General features: G+C 37.8%; 3 protein-coding genes across 4 annotated transcripts in view; 2 read left to right on the top strand and 1 right to left on the bottom strand.

Moving 5' to 3' along the window:
* Nucleotides 1-2,440, top strand: part of vipr1b (vasoactive intestinal peptide receptor 1b) — a 33,983-nt gene extending 31,543 nt beyond the window's left edge. The window contains exon 13 of the mRNA XM_020925628.2: nt 1,911-2,440. Coding sequence (XP_020781287.1) covers nt 1,911-2,102 — 192 coding nt within the window. The 3' untranslated portion in view covers nt 2,103-2,440. The remainder of the gene's footprint in view (nt 1-1,910) is intronic.
* Nucleotides 2,441-9,417: 6,977 nt separating this feature from the next.
* sec22c (SEC22 homolog C, vesicle trafficking protein) lies at nt 9,418-13,876 on the bottom strand. Its single transcript, XM_020925731.2, has 7 exons — nt 13,607-13,876; nt 13,106-13,317; nt 11,698-11,861; nt 11,441-11,620; nt 11,240-11,358; nt 11,103-11,168; nt 9,418-11,023 (listed from the first exon to the last, which is right to left on the bottom strand). Exons 2-7 carry the CDS (start codon nt 13,285-13,287, stop codon nt 10,823-10,825), a joined length of 912 nt encoding a protein of 303 aa, XP_020781390.1. The 5' UTR covers nt 13,288-13,317; nt 13,607-13,876; the 3' UTR covers nt 9,418-10,822.
* nktr (natural killer cell triggering receptor) lies at nt 13,867-22,279 on the top strand. 2 transcript variants are annotated; one of them, XM_020925600.2, is made up of 17 exons: nt 13,867-13,998; nt 14,535-14,608; nt 14,777-14,851; nt 15,463-15,570; nt 15,652-15,696; nt 16,442-16,529; nt 17,091-17,120; nt 17,195-17,340; nt 17,462-17,672; nt 17,757-17,909; nt 17,986-18,073; nt 18,191-18,339; nt 18,410-20,953; nt 21,035-21,106; nt 21,274-21,333; nt 21,412-21,510; nt 21,832-22,279. In XM_020925600.2, exons 2-17 carry the CDS (start codon nt 14,551-14,553, stop codon nt 21,899-21,901), a joined length of 3,996 nt encoding a protein of 1,331 aa, XP_020781259.2. In that variant the 5' UTR covers nt 13,867-13,998; nt 14,535-14,550; the 3' UTR covers nt 21,902-22,279. The 2 variants fall into 2 exon arrangements, with proteins under 2 accessions (XP_020781259.2, XP_055006761.1); XM_055150786.1 differs by lacking the exons at nt 13,867-13,998; nt 14,535-14,608; nt 14,777-14,851 and adding an exon at nt 15,931-15,955 and having other exon boundaries at nt 15,508-15,570.
* Nucleotides 22,280-23,011: the final 732 nt, after the last annotated feature.

The raw sequence follows: 23,011 nt of genomic DNA on the forward strand, positions 1-23,011 counted from the left end.
AAGATTTACTTGGCAAATTTATGGACTCAATCTCAAACAGAAAAATGTGGAATAACCTTTTAGGTATTTTTCATTCAAAAACAGTGGCTCACCCATACTTATACAGTTATATAGGCTTTTTATTGCTATGATACAAAATACACAACAGTTATGGGCAGGGACTCAGGGAGTTACGTAAGCCCCATTTCTCCATCTCAACTCATGACATCTAATTCTAGTACATCGTGATTGCGCCCTATCTTGTAGTAGATTCTGCGTTGCACTGATAGATTCGCACAAACACAGAGGAGTTCTGAGTCATTCCAGCCTGCTCCTCCCATCGACATATTTCTGGAGCGTTTCCCAAAAGAACAGCCTGGCAATAAAAGCACATTTTTAGCTAGAAGCTACTTAGTGTTGCTTCGAGGGGCTACTTTTAGAAATTATATTATACTCTTCCTGTGCAGGGCTGAACTCAATCTTAGAGATGAGTAAGATGACATTGCGCAAGTCTGACCTGGCTTTCAGGAAATATACCCTAGAATGAAGTGAATAAACAAGAAATGGATAAACAAGAAATTATGTATAATTTTACATTTTTGCATACAGGTCTATTTTCATAAAGTAACATGTACAGTGCATAGTCCTTTTATTGAAATATTTAAAAAATAAAAAGATTAAACAGACCACCATTGCTTTTCCCATAACATTTCTTTGATCTGTTTCTGGACTGTCCATTATATGTCCAGTATATATATATATTCATGGTTCGAGTTTATGTGTGTCCATTATTCCTGTACTCTCTCCCATTTCTACGAGGCTCTTTCCAACTTCCATCCATACTGTGATGTAAAGTCCCTCTCCACCCTTTCTCTCCCACTGAGTTTGAAAAGAACATTGTTTGGGGACTTTTTTTGCGATATTTTTTTTTTACTTTCATCTTCCTGCATTTTGCCAATCCACTAGAGGTATCCTTTGAGCTATTTTGAGAGTAGATATTGTGTGTAGATTCAAATAAAATTGGAAAATCAAAAGGCTTGTTTATTTGCTAATCATTAGAAAAGTGTTTTTTGTAATAACAGAAGGAGTTTGCACACCCTTCAAATGGCAGTTTGTGATGAAAATTACAGCAACTAACACCAAGTTCTAAAACCCTGGTATTTAAAGCTCATTCAAAAAGCTGTCACAATTTGCACACAAGAAAGAAACACATTTTTGAACAGTTTAAACATTCAGAAAACTACTACTGTGCAAATCTGGAGAATTTTGAGTTCGGTTGGGTGAATAGTATGGTTGCTAGATAAAGGTCATGGTATAAACTATAAATTAAAATATATGATGTAAATTATAAATTACAAAAAAAGACAGACTGAGAAAATTATGTTAAAATATGTTATAAAATACAATTATTTTTGGCCATTTTTTAGTTTTACAATTTTACTTCCTTTTTGAAGTTGACACTAGGGAACTTACCTAAACACATGTTGTATGTATGTAGGACGAAAACTCCTTTAAAATACACAGATACATAAAAATATTAGAAAATACCTTGATTTTGTTGAAATAATGCAAAAAGTATCAGAAGAATGGGTCTCTTGCCTGGAAATTGTGTTCAGCTTTTGGATAGAATTCTCCCTAATGTAATGTCCTCAATATGCAACTCTCCTGTAATTTTAAACATATTTTTCAACTTTCCTTCATAAACTACTTCTTTGTTGATGGTATTAGGTATTAATAGAGATATTATTCCACCAAATTAAGTCAAAATTAGAGAAGCATCAAAACCTGTCATACCCACTTATAATAATAATAATAATAATAATAGTGAAATAAGTTGTCTAAGCTGTTATGGGCATTTCAAAGCTGGTGGTGTCATTCTCTTTTCTACCACACAACTTACACTTGACTGTATCTTAAATTGTTTCCCATAGGTTCAAGCTGAAATCAAGCGGAAATGGCGGAGGTGGCACTTACAGCGATACATGGGCCACGACACCAAGTACCAGCATCCGTCCATTGGGAGCAGCAACAACTTCAGCACCCAGATCACCATGCTGACACGCTGTAGTCCCAAAGCACGACGCAACTCCTCATCCTGCCATGAGGACCTCTCCAGTATCTGACCCCGCCCCCATCAACAACATGCCCCTAAAAACTGTACATCACACTGCAAGACCGTGGTAAGAAGACCTAAAACATTTTGAACATAGGAAGGAATCATGGTCACCACTTTTGCACATATCACCGAGGACCATTCTCTGTTTAAACGCACATTTTATTTTGTTCGATCACTGTGGATGCTACGGTCAATCATTATTAGTTTATAGTGTGCACAGACAGTGGGTGATGGTCCCTTAGTCATGGTCACAATGTTAAATAGAGGATTCACAAGCAGCAAACATGTGGTGTGATCTCATTATGTGATGATTCAAAATCGCTTAACGGATTCCTTTGCTCAGATATCGACAAGAACCATGTTGATGCAAATACATAAGCTATTAGCAAAAAGGGAAACGTGATCTTACTCTGTGTGAGGTATAGGAGATTAAGGCCATGGAAGACTGACCTTTGAATGTATTTTGTAAGCAATGAAGATGCAAGATGAAAGAATGACAAAAGTTGGATTTTGTGTCTGCTTTGTACTGTGGTCTTGGGCAAAAACATAACAAAAACTCATGAGGAAACCAGCAAAGAAGTGTATTTTAATAAATGCCAAATGGACCGTACTCTACAGCGATGACCAGTGTGATGTAATCCACAGTGAAGGCTCAGGACAACTAATGCCCTTTGCTGCACTACGCATCCCATCAGAGACCACTGCCTCCTAGCTATGATCACTAGCGCCCCCTGCCATGTGGGGTGTGACTGTTTTTATTTGTGTACATTTTTTAAGATGGGGCCCACACCCATTCTCTCCATTCACCAGCTGTTCAGTCCACACAGGACCACAAACAAGGAAATGCCTTTGGGACATGTTTACATTCACATCGGAAGAATCACACACTGTCTTACGGGCATGTGGACAGTGGAAAGTTTATGGATTTTACCATTCAAACTACATAATGTCATATGGTTGAGCCTTAATGTATTTACACCTCAGAAAATGTTGGTATTGGTAGAAACAAATATTATCAGAATGCAACATATCAAAGAGCAGTACACAATTTCAAGCGCACCAAGGAACATTATCATTAGCAAGAAGTATGGAATTGTAGTAGCCTAATATTAGGAAATAATAGCTATAGTAATACTAGAATCCACTACATTTTTGAATATGTTAAAACTACAGGGTTAGCAGGGTTTTCCAGTAAACAAGTCACATTATCTTACCTATACCACTGCGGCCTTTGAAATTAGATTAATCAAAGTGTAGTTTTGCTTTGTAGAACAAACCATTAGAGCACTAGGGCTAGACTAGAAATTTGGCCAGTTACTTTTACTCATAAACAATTTTTTGAGGTATGAATAAGTTGGGCTTCACTTTATATACTGTAATGTATTTGTGGTTATGATTTCCATGAATATCAGAACCTCTTGTACAGCCTATAGAAATATATCAAAATATTCTGTGTTTCAGTATACGCTTCAATTGTGCTTTGGTGTAGTGGCAAACATTTCCACATGAATTGCTCTGCTTTTAGAATATTCTCCGAGAGGCATTTCTGTTGGACTGGACAAGACAGAGAAGAGGAGTTTTTGTACTTAAAGGCAACAAGGATGACTGGCTCGGTCACGTTGTATGTTTGGGCTTCCAGGGTCGCGCTGGAAATCACTGGTGTGTTCATGCAAGAGAAAACATCCCGAAACTCCAGGCTCCACTTTCACTCCGGGACAAACTCAGTCCACTGTTGATTACATTAAAAGTACATACTGCCCTTGTGTATCTTATGCTGAATGTACCAATCGAGCATGAATGGTGTACTGAGCTGGGAGAATCATTGGTGAGAAAACCTAAAAGACATTGTTTATAAAGTATGATATAACATTGTGACAGTTTGTTTACAATTTACGATAGCACTTTACTAAACAGCTCAGTAATAGCTTAGTAATAGCATGGGAATAGCTTGGTAACAATGTTTAATAACGGTTATAACATTGTAATTACTCATGGAAAACATACAAATCTCTCATTCTACTTTTTCCCATAGTAATCTGATTAAATTTAATGCTGTTAGAACAAAATATATTTACCCCAGGTAGATAATATTACTGTGTTGTAAAGTAAAGTGCGATCCAATTTTCCACTAGCTTTAAGTGGTCCTAGCTGTATCTAGCTATTTAATGTGTGCAAAATTACTTCTTTGTGCAATGTTCATGACACTATTACGCTGCCAGCCGTCAAAACTGTAAAGATGCCATTGTACTGTATTTAAAGTCCACATTTGTGTACACCTGATATTTAATTTTGTATTTTTTGTTGATGTATAGCAGTATGTAAAGATATACACTTTTGACATTATTACACTTGAACTTATGAATAAATTGTAATTATAATTGTTCTGTGGTTAAGAGTGGTTTTGTTTTTCCTGACAAGGCCATGACCTACCCTCCCAGAGACTTCCCGCTAACTCCTCCATGTGGCTATGCTAATCTTAGGCGTTAAAGAAGATATTTTCTTGTACATATTTGCATCTTAATAGCTCTTACCTTCCACTGTGTCCATGTTTTTTAATGCACTGACACAGCGTGATATTTCAGATAATCTCAAAGCAACATAAATGAGTGTTTGAAGCTATTGTGGTACTTTCAAAAAATGTATTTCTGCCTATGCTGTTGGGAGTTCATTTTCAATGCAAAGCCTATGCCTTGATTTATTTAAATGTAATGGCTTATTACTGTGGACTGAATGCAAGCTCCGTGAGTCAAGTCACTTTATGGACTAGGGAAACTCCTTATTGTCTCTATATCTGGTGGCATTCTAAGGTTGCATAAATGTATATAGGGTATTGGTATGATAAGGTTAATTGAACAGACTAAAGTAATACATATTTATTTGGGCATTTAAAGGTGCACTGTGTAACTTCTCAGGTGTAGAGTCTGGTACCATGAAGATGTTATTGTGTTGTGTGGAGAGTTTCCATGGGTGATATTCAACTTATCTGATATTCATTCCTTTTATCATGAGTAGTGCTCTATCATACCTTTAACAAACATACACTCCTTTGTGAGCAAGGTCACGTCTCCATAGATATTACCTGAAAATTGTTCTATGGAGACAGAATTTATTTAACACTGTTTTATTCAAGGTTTATATGAGCAAAAAAGAATTCAAATCTCAAACATGCAAACATCACTAGAGCTGTAGTCCTTTAGTCATTTAGTAAATTAATCGGTTGATGTAGATTTAGTCAGCCAAAATCTATGTTAGTTAAATGAGTGAATAATAGTTTTGAGAGCCTTTTGCCATGCCCCATTTTTAGTAGACTAACTGATCAGCAGGACAAGTCTTTAGTCAATCACAACCATAAATATAACCATATAATTCTAAGAGGAAGCATTGTATTCATCAGTGCAATTTGAGTAATTGTTTGAATCCTGCTATCAGTATTCCAGGCACCTCTTGCTTTAGGCTCCACTTGACTGGGGGTATATGGTTGTTTTGTCTGGTCCGGGCCATTGCATAAAGTCTATATACACAGTTGTAGTAAACCCCAGCTATTTGAGCTAATCCCTGTGTTGTAGCTCAGATTTATTGCTGCCTTTGAGCCATATAGACCTCTCGCTGTGCAGCTCTGTGTAAAACCATTTGCCAAACATCCTCCCATCACCCGCTCATTTTAAACACCATCCAAGACAATTGAATATTTATAGCAATTGTAATAATAGTGAATACTTTAGGGGCATAGAGAGCATTGGGAATTCACACTATGAGAGGTTGTTTTGGTGTACACTCATCAAATACATAAATGAATGCTTATTTGAACGCTTCCAAAGTTCATCAAACAAGCTGTCCATTCAACATGACAAGATTATTTTGAGATGGTGAAATGCAGAGGCAGGTGTCTTGCCCCTCGCCCACCTCTTTTATTATTCATGATACTGGTTAAATATTCATGTGACAAATAAAGAAAGGTTAGGAGAGGCAAATGCCATAACAAACAAGTACCCAAAGTTAAGAGGTAGTTGCATACTCACATAGTAACTACAAAATAACCAAATTTCAATGTAAATGGAGTCCTCAGCATTCCAGGCATAACAAAAACATATTCAGAGAATCGAACAGGTGGTGTATACTACACACCTGAAAAGTTACACGGTATACTGTAAAGGACAAATTTTTGGTGCAGTTCTTGAATTAGCCTTAAAGGTACATTGTATAACTTTCTTTTGGAGGTTCTGTGATGTTCCTGTGTAGCGGGGATGTTCGAGGTCTGTATGGAATGTTCTTCTATATGGCATTACACTTCTTTATCTTGCATTTATTTCATTACAGGTGTTGTTATTCTGGCTCCCAGAAAAATTACATAATGCACCTTAAATAAGACTTAATTCATAATGAACAATTACTTTATTAAGAAGGATTCAGGCTTTGTAACTATTTAATTAAGGGATTAAGGTTAGAGCATTACTTAAGCAGTTACTATGCTTTAATCATATTAATGGAGTCTTGAGTATTTCTGATGCTTTACTAAGGCTTTAAAGTTTAGTTATAAAAAGTGGTAAATGGTCACATTGTAATGTAGTGCTTTTCCACCTTCAAAGCACTCAAAGTGCTTTACATCAAGGAACCGCTCACCCATTCACACACCAGTGTATGCCCATACTGGGGCCGGAGATGAGTTAAATGTCTTGCTCAAGGACACAACAACAGCATTCATCTCTGGGAGCTGGAATCACATTGCCAACCTGTAGGTCAGTGGATCTGACCGGTCTACCAATGATGTTTATGTTGAGAGCAGGATTGGACCTTTAGATCAGTGGACAAACATGCCATAATGTGTTACCAAATTAAATACATTCTACATTTTTGAGAATATATTCTACCTTTGGGGTTATGTTCATTATTTGATTCTATATTGCACATTGGATTAACACTCTTACCTCCACATTTGCACATAATGTTTCAAACACACTTCTCACATTAAAGAACAGTATGAAAGCCCACCCACCAAGTGTACCAAGAACACATTCTTAAGGGGATTTCAATCAAACTGTTTTAAATAGACATGGTTCAACTGACCAGGCCTCTTTTGCAGCACTAAACAGAACATTCTCCTGTAGTTTGGCATCATATTTGACTAACTGTTATTTTTTCCTCCCATTTCTAATAGGGCATTGTTGTTGTGTCTATACTATTGTGAGTACTGCAGTGATTTATGTACACCGCACTTCAGTACAGAGCTATTCTTCTCAGCATGTGCAATAATCAGTCATTAGAGGCATGCACTTATGTTTGAAAACCAGCTCTTTGATTTACCCGCTGTAAACAGGCTAAAGGAAATACATTCACACATTCATGTAAAAGGAGGAAGCCTGATTTCACGATTGACAGACATCTATTATTCAATCAGGGAAAGCATGACTCATGTCTATGCAGAGGTCCAGACTGCATTGTACTGCAACTTTAGAGCTCAACATTTGTAAACAGTTCAACACCAGCACTTTTGATTATTATTAATGGTCTAATTATGCAAGATTGTAGCGCATAAGCAATTTAATATGGTTCACGTTCTGGAAAATATATAGGCTTGCAAATAAAGTCACAAAGAATGCATTTACATAAATTGAAAATAATGAAAAGTACTTTAATCTTACACTTTTTCATTCTGTTCCAATAGCAAAGATATTCTATTTTAAAAATCTATAGGTTATCTTCATTTGATTGTCTAAGATTGTTGTTGCAATCTGGAACCATCTTAAAAACATACATCACACACTGAAATCATCTTTCCATTTGTCCGCTTTGTCAAGATTGGGTACACCGCTGAACATCAAAAGCCTTGGATTGTGAATTATTGGCACACGCTATAATAAGCATACAAGCCGTGCCATAGCCTTGAGGTGGAGGAGGCGAACCCAAGATCCATACAGGGGCCTTATGTGAATGCAAAGCTGCTGTCAATTCTCCCTTTTGCTGTAGTTTATTACCAGCAAAATACATTATCCAGCTATTCTTACATTATTTGCATTTGTGTTCATGTGTTTTATTATTAGTGTATGCAGAAACCTAATTCTGTTCCAAAAATATTTGAATAGTCAATTGCACATTGATTGTTTATTGGGACTAACCTTGCTTAAACTGAGGAAAACAGTGGCACAAATATCCTCCCAAATACTATCTTAGAGCAATGATTTGTTTACCACTTATAACAATTGGGGCTTTCAATTGTATTTTTTTTTAACCTGTGACTATAATCAGGGATATTTTGGAAGCACAATGGCTTAGTCAGTAAATAAATATGGCACAAGCAATATTTGGCACAGACTGAATAAATAGTAGAAAGAAAATATGTAGTTATAAAAGAAATGGTGTTCTGCAAAACGGTTCCTATTCTAATCTAATTACTTACTGATTTTTTTTTTTTTTGGCTTATTGTTGTGCATTTTTAAATGGTTGTCCCTCTTGACATCGAGAATGGCTGGCTGCAAACTAGTATGGATATTTTATGTACCTCTGTGAAGCTTGATGGATAAAATGTCTCAGTTTAAAGGCCCCATATTAAGCTGTTTTTTTAATATCTTTGTTATAATGTTGTTTCCTCATCAAAAACATAACTGGAATTGTGTTTTGTTTCACTCACACTTGTTTAAAGTCCACCTTCACTAGAACCATTTGGATGATTTCCGCCCAAGAATTGCCCATCTCTACTGAACTAAAGGTAGCTGTTAACTTGAAAATTCTGCACTTTGAAGATGTAGATAGCTGAATAATAAAGGCTTACTCAAACATATGTGAATGAAATAAAACACAACTCCAGGTATGTTTTTGAGGAAGTTACATTATAACATGGCTTAAAGCTCATTAGAGACAATTCTGAATGTTATCAGACCTTTAAGTGTGACATTACTGGGAACTGTAGACAGGTATGACAAAAGGCTATAGGTCATTGTCAGCGGTCAGCACTTCTCCACAAGGGTTATGCTCTATTGATGGGAGCCAGATTAATTCCAGCTCACTTATAAGGAAAGAGTGTAGGCTATACTCAGGTTCAACTGCATAGGAAGTCATTTTCAATTAGACTGGATAAAGTGATTTCCTCTCTTTATCTTCTCTATTTGATCAAGATTACTGTATTATTACAATTCATATTTAAATATGTTCACTTAAGTTTAAAATCTAAAGTCAACACTGAATTTCACATCCACTTGATAAAAATAAGATGACAAATTGCTCCCCCTAGTGGACAAATGTTACGACTCATGTTGCGTCTCAGTTTATGTAGAGTATGCATGTAGTTTGCTCACGATGTAGTCAAAAAAAAAAAAAAAAAAAAAACATTCAGTTTGTGAAAAGGCTAGATTTATTATTGAAATGTCAGATATACCTCAGTATAGAAAGTTATGTATAAACAGTGTATTTGGCAAACACAATGCATGTCGTATTAAATATAATTTGACTGGAGCCAACCATGAATGTAATAATATGCAAACCCCAACTTCAGATAATTTACGAACCTTCATAATCACAATTTAATTTGTTCTTCATCCAAATACACTTCCATTTCACATTCAATTGGTCCAAAATATTTGATCTTCCAGGGACAGCACTTGTAAAATCAGTGTTGGTAAGTCATTTGACACTCTCTCCATGTACTTGTATATGAATATACATAGTTGTACAGATTTTGTCAGGTAATCTACATACCTACATACAACATATTTGTTTCAAGGAAAGTGTAGTTTGGATGGGTAATGATAATTTACTATTTAAAAATTAAGTTTTTCCTGTTTTTCCATCTAACAGTGCAACTACAGTAAAAAAAAAAACTTTCTACAAGCTTATTAACATTGCAGTCTATTAGCAGCTCTACCAATGCATCCACCTCCTATTGTATGCTTCAATAAACAAACAGAACAAAAAAAAATAAAATTAAGAATAAGTACAAAACCCCCTGATGTCCTAAAGATATAAAGTGTGTTAAGCTTAAGCGGACAACATTCGAAAAAGATCTCACCATCATAGGCAAATACTAGTGCAGCCAAGTTTAAATAATATCATTAACATTACATTACAAAAATCAGTGCAATCCGTTAAATCATTTTGTAATGCTGTTTTTTGCTTATATGATGTCTTAAATTCCTAAACATTAGACTACATTTTAAATGGTTAAAAACACATGGCATACAAACCTGTCACTAGTGTAAATGTCAGAACTGTAAAACTATTTATAGAATTAGTTTTTAAGCTAAACAGACATTTGTAAAAAGTTGTCCATTCAACAAATTCCAATGAAAACCTAAATACGTCCCAAAATTGTTGTATTCATCAACTACAATGTTTTCAAACTATTATGTATAAATAGAAGAATGCAGTTAAATGTACCCAGCAGACCCCACATTTGGTTTTACGAAAGGATTGTATAGCATCACCATCTTGGCAACTCCTTTGCAATCTATTGTTCTTAATGTAAAACTTTGGAATGTTCCAGCAGAGAATAAGTTTAATTTAAAAAGCTGTAAATGAAATGCCATGTCAGCTTTTTAAAAAAACAAGAGAAGAAGTGTGATTACTTATATCTCTTTTACAGTGTGGAAAACCATACATATGAAGTGCATGGTAAAGTTGTTAAAAATATTAAGCTCACGAAAAATTGTCAACTAAAGCCCTTAACATCATGAAGTATCTTACCTCGAATTAACAGAAGAAATAAAAACACCAAAAATAGATAGCCACTCAGCCCTCTCACACACCACAGTCATTGATCTTGTCTTGAAGTTTGCGCGAGAGAATGAGAACTGTGGACAAGGAAGCGACAGAAATGTGGAAAGCCAGCTGCCACATGTTCCTCAGGCCGAGCAGGTACAAGTTGCATAAGACGATCACACTGAGCAGAGTGAAAGATTTCAGTTTCTTCAGAGAGGAATGGAACACATACAGGTGGCACTGCGGATAGAAAGACATATAAGGCATTTGAAGAAATAAAACAATATTTAAATTCATAGATAAACTGAGTGAAATTTACCTGACAAATGCCACTGATAAATGCCAGAAGAAATGCCACAACATTCCAAATACCATCATTATCATCCTGTGCGTAGAGATTATTCATGTTAAAACAAATTCTTTGTAACATAGTTTTGATTCTGACTTCATCGTCACCTGGAATGTGTATTCAAAAAGGTGTACTCCACGGATCAAGTTCAGAGATGCGCACACAATATTGAGGACGAGAGAAAGGACTCCAGGAGCTGTCACTGGTTCAAGTCTTATGTTTTGTCCTGTGTCAATCAGAACATCATTTTACACAAACACATACAAGGGGATATTAGTGGATTGTATTTCCCTCATAAAAGTTCTTACCAGACCCAGAAGCAGGCTCTAAATGCCCATTAGCAATGCCATTGCTTAACTCCACCTCCTCAAAGGTGATAATTTGAGGTGGGTGGATTTTCAAATCATCTTGGACTTCAGCCAATGTCACCTCCAGGGCTGGACCACCACACTGGTTGTACTGCTGTTTCAGCCTCTGAATAGTACTGTCTGTGTCCACAATAAAAGCATAAAAAGGAGGGCATGTTGTACATGAATATTACAAGAAGCCAATTGTTTTTACTCACCAAACTCTAAAAATGGATATGGCCTGGCTGCCAAAGAAACAACGGAACTGCTGAAACATGCTGTGAACTCCCAGCGCAAGTCTTCCAGAAAGCAGAAGGCCTTAGCTACAGGGAGGCTGCAGTGACACACGGTCATGTAGGATACACCCTCAGAGGAGGTGAAGCTGGAAGGAACAACAATGTTTAGTGAACAAACAGCCAGACACAACATGACAACAATGCTCGTGACACTAACGTCTAATAGTTATGGAGTTATTAACTGCACCAAGGCTCAGATGTAAAAAAAAAAAATTATATTTCAACATTTAAAGGGCCCACATTTCGCTATATTTTGATCTATGTTATAATGTTGTTTCCTCATCAAAAAGTTGGAGTTATGTTTTGTTTCATTCACACATGTTTAAAAGGTTCACTGCGTAACATTTCCAGTGGAGGGTCCACCACCTGCATGTCTCTATGGAAATGTTCCACAGTATAGATTAAACCTAGGGAGATAACTATAGGCTACATTACAAGTCAGATCTGTGGTGCGGCAACCCTATTCACAGTGAGAATTGTTTTGCTAGATAGATGTGTTTAATGTTAAATTAAAATTCCAGGAAAACAATAACATCTCCATGGAGACAAGCAGTTGACAGGACCCTCCACCAGAAAAGTTGCACTGTGCACCTTTAACACACAAATCCTGCATATTTAGGCTGTGTTCTCTCTAACTCTGTTCCACTTTATGCTGTCATGTGATAATACAGGAAGTGTTCCACTCTGTTTTTAAACTCCAAATACTTTCAGTGGAATAATTTGGATGAATTACCATTCTTTACTGAACTAAAGGTAAAGGTAGTTGTTAACTTGAAAACTGCCACTTCATGACAAGCTGGGACAGAGCATTCTGAGCTTTGGAGATGTATTGGATGTATGTATGGATGTATGTACAGATTAATAATGCAGTATTAGTCAAACATATGTAAATAAAACAAAACACAACTCTGGGTATGTTTTGAGGAGGTAACAACATTATAACATGGCTTAAAGCTCATAAGACTCAATTTTGTGTAATATAGGATCCTTAACCTCGAGCTCTAAAGCAGCCAGGCACTTGCTTAGTAACAAGTAATTTGTTATCAAAATATACCAGCCCTAAACAGCCACCCTTAAAGGTACATAAACACACACACACAGACAAATTTGATGAGCACATCCAGGCTTTCTGGCCTGACTTTGCAGAACCCGGCCAGGTCGTCATTGTAAATGAGAAGGTGTTCTCAGCTGACTTATCTGGTAAAATAATGAATAAAAAAATAATAATAATAAAAACCCTGGCCTAAAAGTATCTGGGTTCTACAACAAAATGTAACTGTGTTAAGTGAAGGCAGACTGGAGATTTGAGTCACTACTGGATGATACTCACTAAATGTGGAGCTGCTGGCCCTTGACAGTGCCTCTGTCTGGGAAGCGGCCCAGGGCCTTGCTGATGGTGCGGAGCTGGTGTTTGCGCTCCTGCAGCTCTGGGTTGTGTTCAAAGTCAGTAGAGGCCGACAGAGGGAGTCCATCCCTCACTCGAACCACAAAAGCAAACAGGATCATGGACATTATCCAAAAGCTCCATGGAGAGCACAGTGCCTGTAGAAGTGAAAGAAGAGATATACCTTTATGAACAATTATGTTTAATATTGGCATAACGTGTTTATAAGCAGCAATATTATCAATACAAGAGTTGTTGGTTTAGGTCCAAACAGAGGTTTGTGTGGTGATGGAACTTCAATTGAAGAATGTTTGCAAAATAATAGGCAAGAGGAGGATGCTGTAATATTGTTATTGACTGTAGAATAAAGTGGTCTGTAGAGCTTTGAGTTACAGACGTGATGTGTCTTCTGTGAGTTAAAAAAAACAGCATTAATCAGTCTCTTACCTTGGTAGCATTGTTCTGGCGTTTACTCTGCAGTTGTTAAGTTAGCTTCTTCGTAGCACCACCATGCAGCAATAACATGGTTATGATACCTAAATTAATTGTTGGCTATTTAGATTTTTGAGCATATGCATCAGTAATGTAACTTACTAGTAGAATCACATTTTAGTTACAGCCTTTAAAACAAGATAAAGATGATAAAAAGCAAAAGACTTCCTGGTGTTGCTACTGCTACAAACCACAACAAATCCTCTACGGGTGTCCGGAAGGGACAAAATTGAACATTCATGTTAGGTTTGTAGTAGCACCGCGTACATTCTTCCCTTTTCTACAATAAATGACCATGTTTCGACCACCAGCAACTGGCTAGTTTTGTCGCTAGCTAGTTTATAGAGGTGAGTCGTTACATTTAATGCTGGACAAAACAAAGGCTATTTTTGTTGTCGTATAGAGGTCGGAATAGTGTACTCTCAACTTTAGCTACGTAGCTATTAGCATAGCAGTTTAGCTGCACAACCATTTTGGAAGCATGTGTTGCAGATTTAGAAAGGAAGGTTGATCAACACACGTTTCTTTCTTTCAGCCTGCTATTGTGTAAAATTTGCGTGCATGCAGTTGCACATTTAATCTTCACTGAGTGGTCTGACAAATGGCACGGCTCTGAAGTATTTTATTCGTTGTATAATAATACAACTACTGTGCATTGTTTGTCAGAATGCATAATTCACAATGATGCATGTTTAACATGTGTTGTCTAATTGCCCCCTCTCACTCTGTCCATCCTTATTCCCTCCCCTTTACATTTGTCTATCCACACCACACCTCCAACTCTGCACTGTAGTTTATTGTCCTAGGATTTTCTGACAGACAGGAGGACAGCGTGCTCCTTTACTGTAACTTTTATCTGCGTTGCTTATATCCTCATTATTAGGTCTCCCGGAGTCACAATGGGGGTAAAAGACGGACCCCAGTGTTACTTTGACGTAGAGCTCAACCGGGAGCCAGGTAATTTACCTATGAAAATCTACTTCTATTTCCCACTTGTTAAGCAGGTTAGGTTAAGTTCTTCAGAGTCAATGCTATTTACTTTCCCTTTTCTTTTCAGTTATTTGAACAGCTATATGTTTCTAGGAAACTAATAGTTAATATGAATATCTGCTTTATTTTTCACAGTTGGCCGCATTGTCTTCCAACTTTTTTCTGATGTATGCCCCAAGACAAGCAAAAACTTTCTCTGCTTGTGCACTGGTAAGTAATGCTTGGGTTTTGAATATTATAATAAAGCAATCTTCTTCAGTGTCGTGCTCACCATAGTAACACTTGAGTTCATATATATCCTGACACCAGGATATACTAATGGATAGAGTGACTGGGTCTGGGTGGACACAGGGGTCCCCTCTGATATTTGTTGTCACTAAGTGGAACAGCATGTACTGTATGTTATTTAAGTTGGCTGTAAGTCTACAATAAACTCTAGATCGGTCATTTTATGCCCCATCCTTGTAGCAGACGAGGTCAAGCATAGTTATATTTCATCTGGGTGCCTAGTTTTCATTGAAGTGTCACTGACAAGAAACTTTGTAAGTGGTCTCTTATTTTCTTGGCTGTTTTTGAAGTGGTGTTCTGTATCCTTTAGACAACGTTAGTGAAAGGGAAGCATGGAAATGGGCAACCTGAGTTGCCCACCTGAACAGTGAGCTCACTGTTCACACATTTATTAAAATCGCTGACATTTTTATCTTTTACCCTCAAGTAAATTAACCCTTACAGCACTGTAATTTTTATTTTTTAGTTTTATTTGGCTAATTAAATCACAATGTGTGTTGTTAAGTGCTAGTTTTAAAGTTTGTTCTTTTCAGGTGAAAAAGGGACAGGCAAAACTACAGGAAAAAAGCTTTGCTATAAAGGCTCAACATTTCATAGAGTTGTTAAGAACTTTATGATCCAGGGCGGCGACTTCACCGATGGTATTAAAAGATTTTATTCAACCTCACAGCACATTTCCACCTGCTTGGATAAAAAAATAACAAATCTATCTGTTTTGACAGGCACCGGCAGGGGAGGGGAATCAATATATGGAGGTTACTTTGAAGGTAATTCTAAAATACTTACCTAAAAGGCAGTTCGGAGGTGTCATAATTTGTGCATGAAAGCTGCATGTTTTTGTATTTTATTCTTCTTCGACTCTTATGGCCTTCACTTTCCATTGTTAAGAGTATTTTATCCAGTAGTGGCCTTTATCAAATCAGCATGGAGAGTAGGCATTCTCTTTATTGAAAACTACAATCTTCCTGCCTAAAATGTTCAACATATTCTTTTATTTATAGAGTGGTCTTTTGCAAAAATGAAAAGGTAAGAGATGTACACAGCTCTGTAACACCATGCCAACATTGACCTTACCACTTTTCTTAATGTAAAAAAAAGTTATATTATTGCACATGTCCACAGGTGAATTTATACAGATTTTCCATCCTACCCCTGAAAGCCTTTCACATCTCAAATGACTCTGTATGTTACATGTGTTGTATTTATAGCACACAGCCACATTCTTGTATTGTGGCCAAATGATGCAGCAATACATAGCAGTAGGTTTTTTATTTGAAGGAGCTCAAACATAACTTGTGTAGGCTACATAAGCAGGCACCAAATTTTGTCACATTATATTGAAATCCCATTGCCATGGTATTCTTATCCCACTGCCGAAAAACTCTGTAAAAGGTGAGGCAATGAGTTTTAAGACTTAAAAATGTTCACCATGTTTTAGCTGCTGAACATTTCTACCTTCATTATGAAGGGCACACACTAAGACTGTGATTCCTGTTTTTCTGCCTGCTGCAGACGAGAACTTCACTCTGAAACATGACAGGGCCTACCTGCTCTCCATGGCCAACCGTGGAAAAGACACCAATGGCTCTCAGTTCTTTATGTGAGTTTGAACAGAATTAACATCATATAATTTTTAATATCTGCTCTTCCCATGTCCTGTTTTGTTCTATTTATTTATCTAAAGCTGTAGTGTAGACATGTCATTAAGTGTTGATACTCTGTCACCGTGTGCAGTTATTTTAAGAAACATGGAACCTTTTTTACCTACAAATGTTACATTTTTTCTCTTGCCATTTTTGTGCAAAATTTACAGAATCTCTAGCATCCTGCTTCTCCAAGGTAATGTGTCTCCAAGGCTGTGCTTCTCTCTCCTGACTGTTTTATTCATATAGTCATTTATATTGCAGAGAATGTCGTTAAATATATCTTAAATACTGTTCGACAATGGAAATACTTGCTCACCTTACTATATTTTTAGCTATTAGAAAGAAAATTTTATGATTTACTTAATGATTCCATTTTACACAAAATTATAGTATCCAAGAGGGTAGGTCATTTGTGTCCATTACACAAATGGTTGTCGATACATTTCTACAAACTTCTGTCTTTTATCCTGTTTCATGTTCTCTCCATTGCTGTTGGCTGCCTTATCAACAAACAGCACAACCAACACAGCACCTCACCTTGATGGGTATGTTAAGCCTTATTAATATATTCTTGATTCAATTCCTGATTGTATTAACTATACAAAATATACTGGCACAGAGTCCATGTGGTTTTTGGATCAGTCATCTCTGGATTTGAAGTGATAAAAAAGATTGAAGGGTTAAAGACAGACTCAGCCAGCAGGCCATATGCTGACGTCAGAGTGATCGACTGTGGACAGCTAATCACCAAGTCTGCTAATGATGGTTGGTGTCAATTCATGCCTGCTTTTATAGTTTTTTTAATGGGGGTAGTTTTGTGTTTTTAAAAGGAAAATTGAGATATGCCCCCACTTTCTTAACATGCTTTGTTTCATCTTGTCATCAGTACTTGAGGATATGAGGAAACAAAAATCCAGGTCTGTCGAATCATTACATTCTCAGGGCTCTCCATGTGCTTTGTCACCGCAATCTGTAAATGAACATGATGTTAAGCCAAAAAATCAGCACAAGATTAAGAAAACTCCTCAAAGTAGACAGTCCAAAAAGAGACGCAAAACTGCAAAGCAAGATATTGCAGAGGAGCAGTCAATACAAAGGTGATTCTTGTAAACCCAAAGACTATTCAAATCATTTACTCATACTAGTAGTATTAGTATTATATGTATGCAATTCTCTTACAGCACAGAGCAAAGAGAGATTGAAGCAGAAGATGAAAAAGAACAGTGTGTTAAAAGAGAGAAACTTGTAGTGCGGCCAGAAGAGATCCCCCCAGTCCCTGAGAACCGCTTTCTTCTTCGAAGAGACAAGCCCCCTAAAAAAATTAAAACTGAAATGTGAGTTTGGTTTAAAATCAATGTAGCGTTTATTTAAGAAACAATTGCTAATGTTTAATTTGTTTGGGTTTTTCAGACCTGTAGAGGATGAAAATACAGTTTCATCTGAACAGAAGCCATCAGTGTCTAAATCAGGAAGGAAAATCAAAGGCAGAGGAACAATGGTACATATAACTTTAGATGAAATGTGTCAAATTACGACAACAACCAAAAGATACAACAACTTGTATCTTGATATGTTATTAAAAGTATTCAAACCTTTTTTCTCTTTTGTTAAACAGCGATACCGCACACCTACAAGATCAAAATCCCGCTCTGTGTCCGTAGAGGAGAGGGGCAGCAGTGAAACACCTCCACACTGGAAAGCGGAGATGAAGAGAACCAAAGTCTATCAGCCTCCCAGCACAGAGCGATGGAGCAAAGGAGACAAGTATGAGTCGAATATTGGTCATTTTAGTTATACATATTTAAACATATTAATCTATTGTATTTTTCAACAGACTTAATCAACATACTACCAGCAGATGGGATGACAAAACCAACTCTGCACGGTCTCAGTCACCAAAGCGCACTCCAGCTCACAATTATGAACATTTTCGCCCAAAGCCGCCACAAAAGGAGAAAAAGAAGAGAAAACGCAAGAGGAAAAACAGAAAACGAAAGCCCAAGAAGGTTAAGACCACAAAGAAACCAACAGATCTTTCAGATGGACAGCGACCTCCGTCTCCGGAGAGGAAGTCCAAAAGAAAACATTCCCCATCTCGTTCCCGGTCCAAATCTTCCTCAAGTCTGCGCCATGCCTCAAAGAAACGGAGACGTCATTCTTCACGTTCCCTCAGAGATTCACACTCATACTCCAGATCATATGAATCCAGTCGCTCTAGGTCCAGAGGAAGATCATATTCGAGGTCCAGAAGTCTGTCCAGATCTCGGTCGAGGTCCAGGTCGAGGTCCAGGTCGAGGTCTAGGTCCCGGTCGAGGTCCCGGTCTAGGTCTAGGTCTAGGTCTAGGTCTAGATCTAGATCTACGTCCACAACTCGATCTTACTCTCGAACCAGGTCTAGATCCCAGTCCAGGTATAGTTCCAGATCTGTGTCCACCTCCAGAGATAGAAGTTACTCACGGTCTCCAAGAAAAAGAAAATCAAGTAAAACCAAATCATCGAAGTCTAAGAAGAGATCTGAAAGCAAGGCAAGATCTGGTCCGAGGCTGCCCCCTATCCCAGGACCTGAGTGTGCCCCGGTGATCCCCCTAAGTGAAAGCCCACCTCCTTCACGCTGGAAACCCGGACAGAAGCCATGGAAGCCCTCCTATGTCCACATAGAAGAAATAAAGGCCAAAGTATCTCGTAAGACACTTTCATCTTCTGGGCAAACAGCTGATATTGCAGAAAAGGCTCATAGCTCTAGTACATCAATGGGCCAGTCTGGAAATACTGGAGAAAGTAGGAAAGGTCACCAGGACTCTCGTAGTTCATCCAGAAGCAGCAGCTCCAGTCACTCACGCAGCAGGAGTCATAGTAGGTCTAGGTCAAGGTCCCCAAATGTAAATAATAGGAAGTCATCATCTGAAGAGCATTCAGGCTCTGAAAACTCACCCCAGAATCCCACATTGGATAAAGACTGGAAAAACTATTACAGTTCATTGAGAAGGGTACAGAAGTACATATCCATTGCCAACACATATTCTGGCTCTAAGAGCAGGAGTGAAAACAGTGATATAACAACTGAACCTATAGATAATATGAATAATGGTAATCTAATGGATCAAATGTCTCTTGGGAATTTTATTAACAGGTCTGAATGGGATAGTGATAGTGACAAAGTAACCCTAAGTACTGCTCTTTCCGTGATTCAAGCAATTCAACCAAATCAAGTTGTAGACCAACAGTTATCAACCATGACTGGATGGAACTCTGAAAGTGACAATGAAAACGTAAATATCCGGTTGTCAGCAGCATCTGAGAAAGAAGAGGGTGAGGCTAGTTCAGAGTCTGAGGATGAAGTCCTCAAAAGAACATCGGAGGCAGTAAATGCTCTGGAGCGAAAAGTGGCCGCCATGGCATCCCCAGAGTCGGATGCAGCTCCAGAGAGGCACAAGAGCAAAAAGAAATCCAAACGGAAACATAAACACAAACGCAAAAGTGAAAATAAAAGCAGTAAAGATAAAGCAAAGAGGTCAAAAAGAAAACATCCAAAAAACGTTAAGGGGACTTTCCACTGGCAGCCACCATTAGAGTTTGGAGAGGAAGAGGATGATGATGATGCTAAAAAAGAGAGAAGCAGCCCGAGAAGAGCTAAAGATGGACCTGAAAGCTCCCCTAATGTGGACAGAGATAATGACATGTTCAGAAAGAGCCCCAGTAAAGAAAAAAATAAGGAAAAATCTCCACAGATTGATGCCATCAAATTACCAAATGTCAATGAGAAGACAGTGGATGACATGGACATTTGCACTCCAGAGCACAGCACAGAGACAATATTAGAGCTTGTGCCTTGTGAAAACAGCTCTACTTCTAGGATTAAATCAAAGTCCTTGGGCATCGTGAGCAAAGAAAGCGTCTTACCTCACCTTGGGAACAAAGAGCACAATAGTTCAGCCACAGTGACTGCAGAGGGAAAGCAAGCTGAAACTGTGAAACCACTTGGTACTGGAATTGCCTTGAAATGGAAACCCTTAAAAGGAATGTCCGCTCCCCAAAATGTAAGTATAGCACCTGTGACTGTAAAAACTGTCCAAAATCAAAAGAACCAGGCATCCAGTAAACAACATGGAGTCCGAATGGAAATCAAAAGTCAAAATCGCGTCAAACCTGGATCACTTTTTGATGAAGTGCGTAAAACTGCACGACTGAACCAGAGACCCAGAAACCAGGAGAGCTCAAGTGAGGAAAAGTCTCCATTGGTCATTCAAACCAGCACACGCTCCCCCAAAAAGAGCAGAAAGTCTCGGTCGGCATCCAGTCACCGGTCTAGATCAAGAGGATGGTCCCACTCCTCCAGCCGGTCCCGGAGCAGGTCTCGCAGTTCCAGCTACTCCTCCAGGTCTGGAGAGGCATCTGAGGATCTGTTCAAGAGGTGTGGCCTTTCGAATATATCTTGTGTAACATATTGTCTATATTTTAGAAGCCACAGCAGAAGTCATCGGAGAAGAGGAAGGTCACGCTCCCGCAGCAGCACATATCGTAGTTACAGAAGGTAAACGCTTACCTAAAATTAATAGTTTCTAGACTAGAACATAGTCACAAAGTAATTTTATAGTACAGTAAAAGTCTTATCTTATATGGAATAAAAATATAGTTCACAGTGGTCTATGTAAAGAACTATGACTCCATTGTTCAGCTGTTGTTATTTTTTTTCTTCAGTCGAACATACAGTCGAAGTCACTCCAGAAGTCGTTCTTATAACCACCGGAGGAGATCAAGGTTGGTTCCCAGTATCATTCATGTTTTAGCCCTACTCCCTATTCTCAATGGTGTTCTCTTTTCATGTACAAAATGCAGGTCTGACTCCTATGACAGTTACTCAAGTAGAAGTCGCAGTGTGAGTCGGAGACGAAGGCGACACAGAAGTGACAGCTACAGGAGCTCAGCGCGTTCCAGGTAAAAATGGCAGCACTGGCAGGGCACAGTTTTATTTTCAAGTCTTGTTTGATATTTGACTCAGGTCTAAGGATAGTTTTTTAATGGAAAACGCTATATATAAATATGCATGTTAAGGAAAAAAATTGAATCAATAAAAAAGACAACAGCCTGCAGGATTCTGTTTTTCCATTGTTTCTTCCCCCTTGAGCCAAAGACACTATTTATTCCACAACTAAATTAAGCTGGTTAATGTACAAAGACATTAACCACCTTAATGTCTCTGTACTTATTTGGTTACTTTAAAATGAATGTGAGTTGTTGTTGTTGTTTTTTTTGTAGGTCGTATCGTTCCTCTAGCCGCAGCTCATCCAGGAGGCGGAGTCACAGTCGCAGCAGCCGCTACAGCTGAAGCTCCTCATGACCACACAGTCTGGACACTGTATGCAAAGTTATGCTCATATTTATATCTATACTCTTTAATACTATACTGGACCACCCTCACATTTGTTTTCCTTTATTGAATGTACTGTAATTTACACTTCTTTATAAACTGACAACCAGATTAAAATGAAAAACAGACTAAATAAATGGGTAATTATCTGGTTAAAATGGTTAAATTACTTTTTTTTTTTTTACTTTTTTAGTTTTATTTTTTGTATTGCCCCTTTGGGGGAATGAAGCTGGATTTTAAGAGAAGGTGCACTTGATAGATTTGTTTTTTAAATTAAATAATAGGGTACATTAAAGTCCTGTGAATGTTTATTCAATAAATGTGTTTTATCCTGAATTTTCGTTTATCAGTCATGATTAATAAAGTGGGTCAATGGCGCCACCTAGCTGAAATATCAATTTTGAACCGCTTTTGGGAGCAATTAAGGTAATGTCTTAATGTATAATCTGTATATTTATATATTTTGGAATTGTAGCTAAGAGCAATACTGCGGGGATTAATCTGGTTAGAAGCCAGCAAAAGTTAAGTTAAGTTTAAGCTATGCAATCGGTTTGTGTGAATTCAAAATTTAAATTTGATGTTGATTTTCATTTGGCCATACATTTTTTATACATTTTATCAAGAGCATAATTCCTGAATTTGAGTATTGTAAATACTACTGACTATATGTAAGTACTCAAACTGATGTGAACCCTCTGACCTCCACATCTGTCTGGCCTGTGACGTCAGTGCCGTTGAAGTGCGCACATAGCGCAGTTGCGCACTCGTTATGCGCCATATAGGCAAGCATTTTGTCCCTCCCTATCTACCTCATTCACACACCAAAATAATAAAACAGCCAAGTACAGTAAAACGAAACAGTTCTGTGTCCAAACTCGTTTCAGTACCTTGTCCCTTTAAAACGTCTGACAAAAAGCCCATATGATCCCCGCGCTCCAATCACCTATTCCTCCCGCAAAAGCAGCCTCTGCATTTTTGTCTGTCTGAATGCTACAGTAGCTCGGAGAGGAAAAGATTGGGATAAAGCACAAACTGGGGGAATGTGACAATCTCACGGACATTTTCATG

The sequence above is a fragment of the Boleophthalmus pectinirostris genome, unplaced genomic scaffold (genome assembly GCF_026225935.1).
Source record: "Boleophthalmus pectinirostris isolate CB_2022bp ecotype Guang Dong unplaced genomic scaffold, ASM2622593v1 HiC_scaffold_15, whole genome shotgun sequence".
Lineage (NCBI taxonomy): Eukaryota > Metazoa > Chordata > Actinopteri > Gobiiformes > Gobiidae > Boleophthalmus > Boleophthalmus pectinirostris.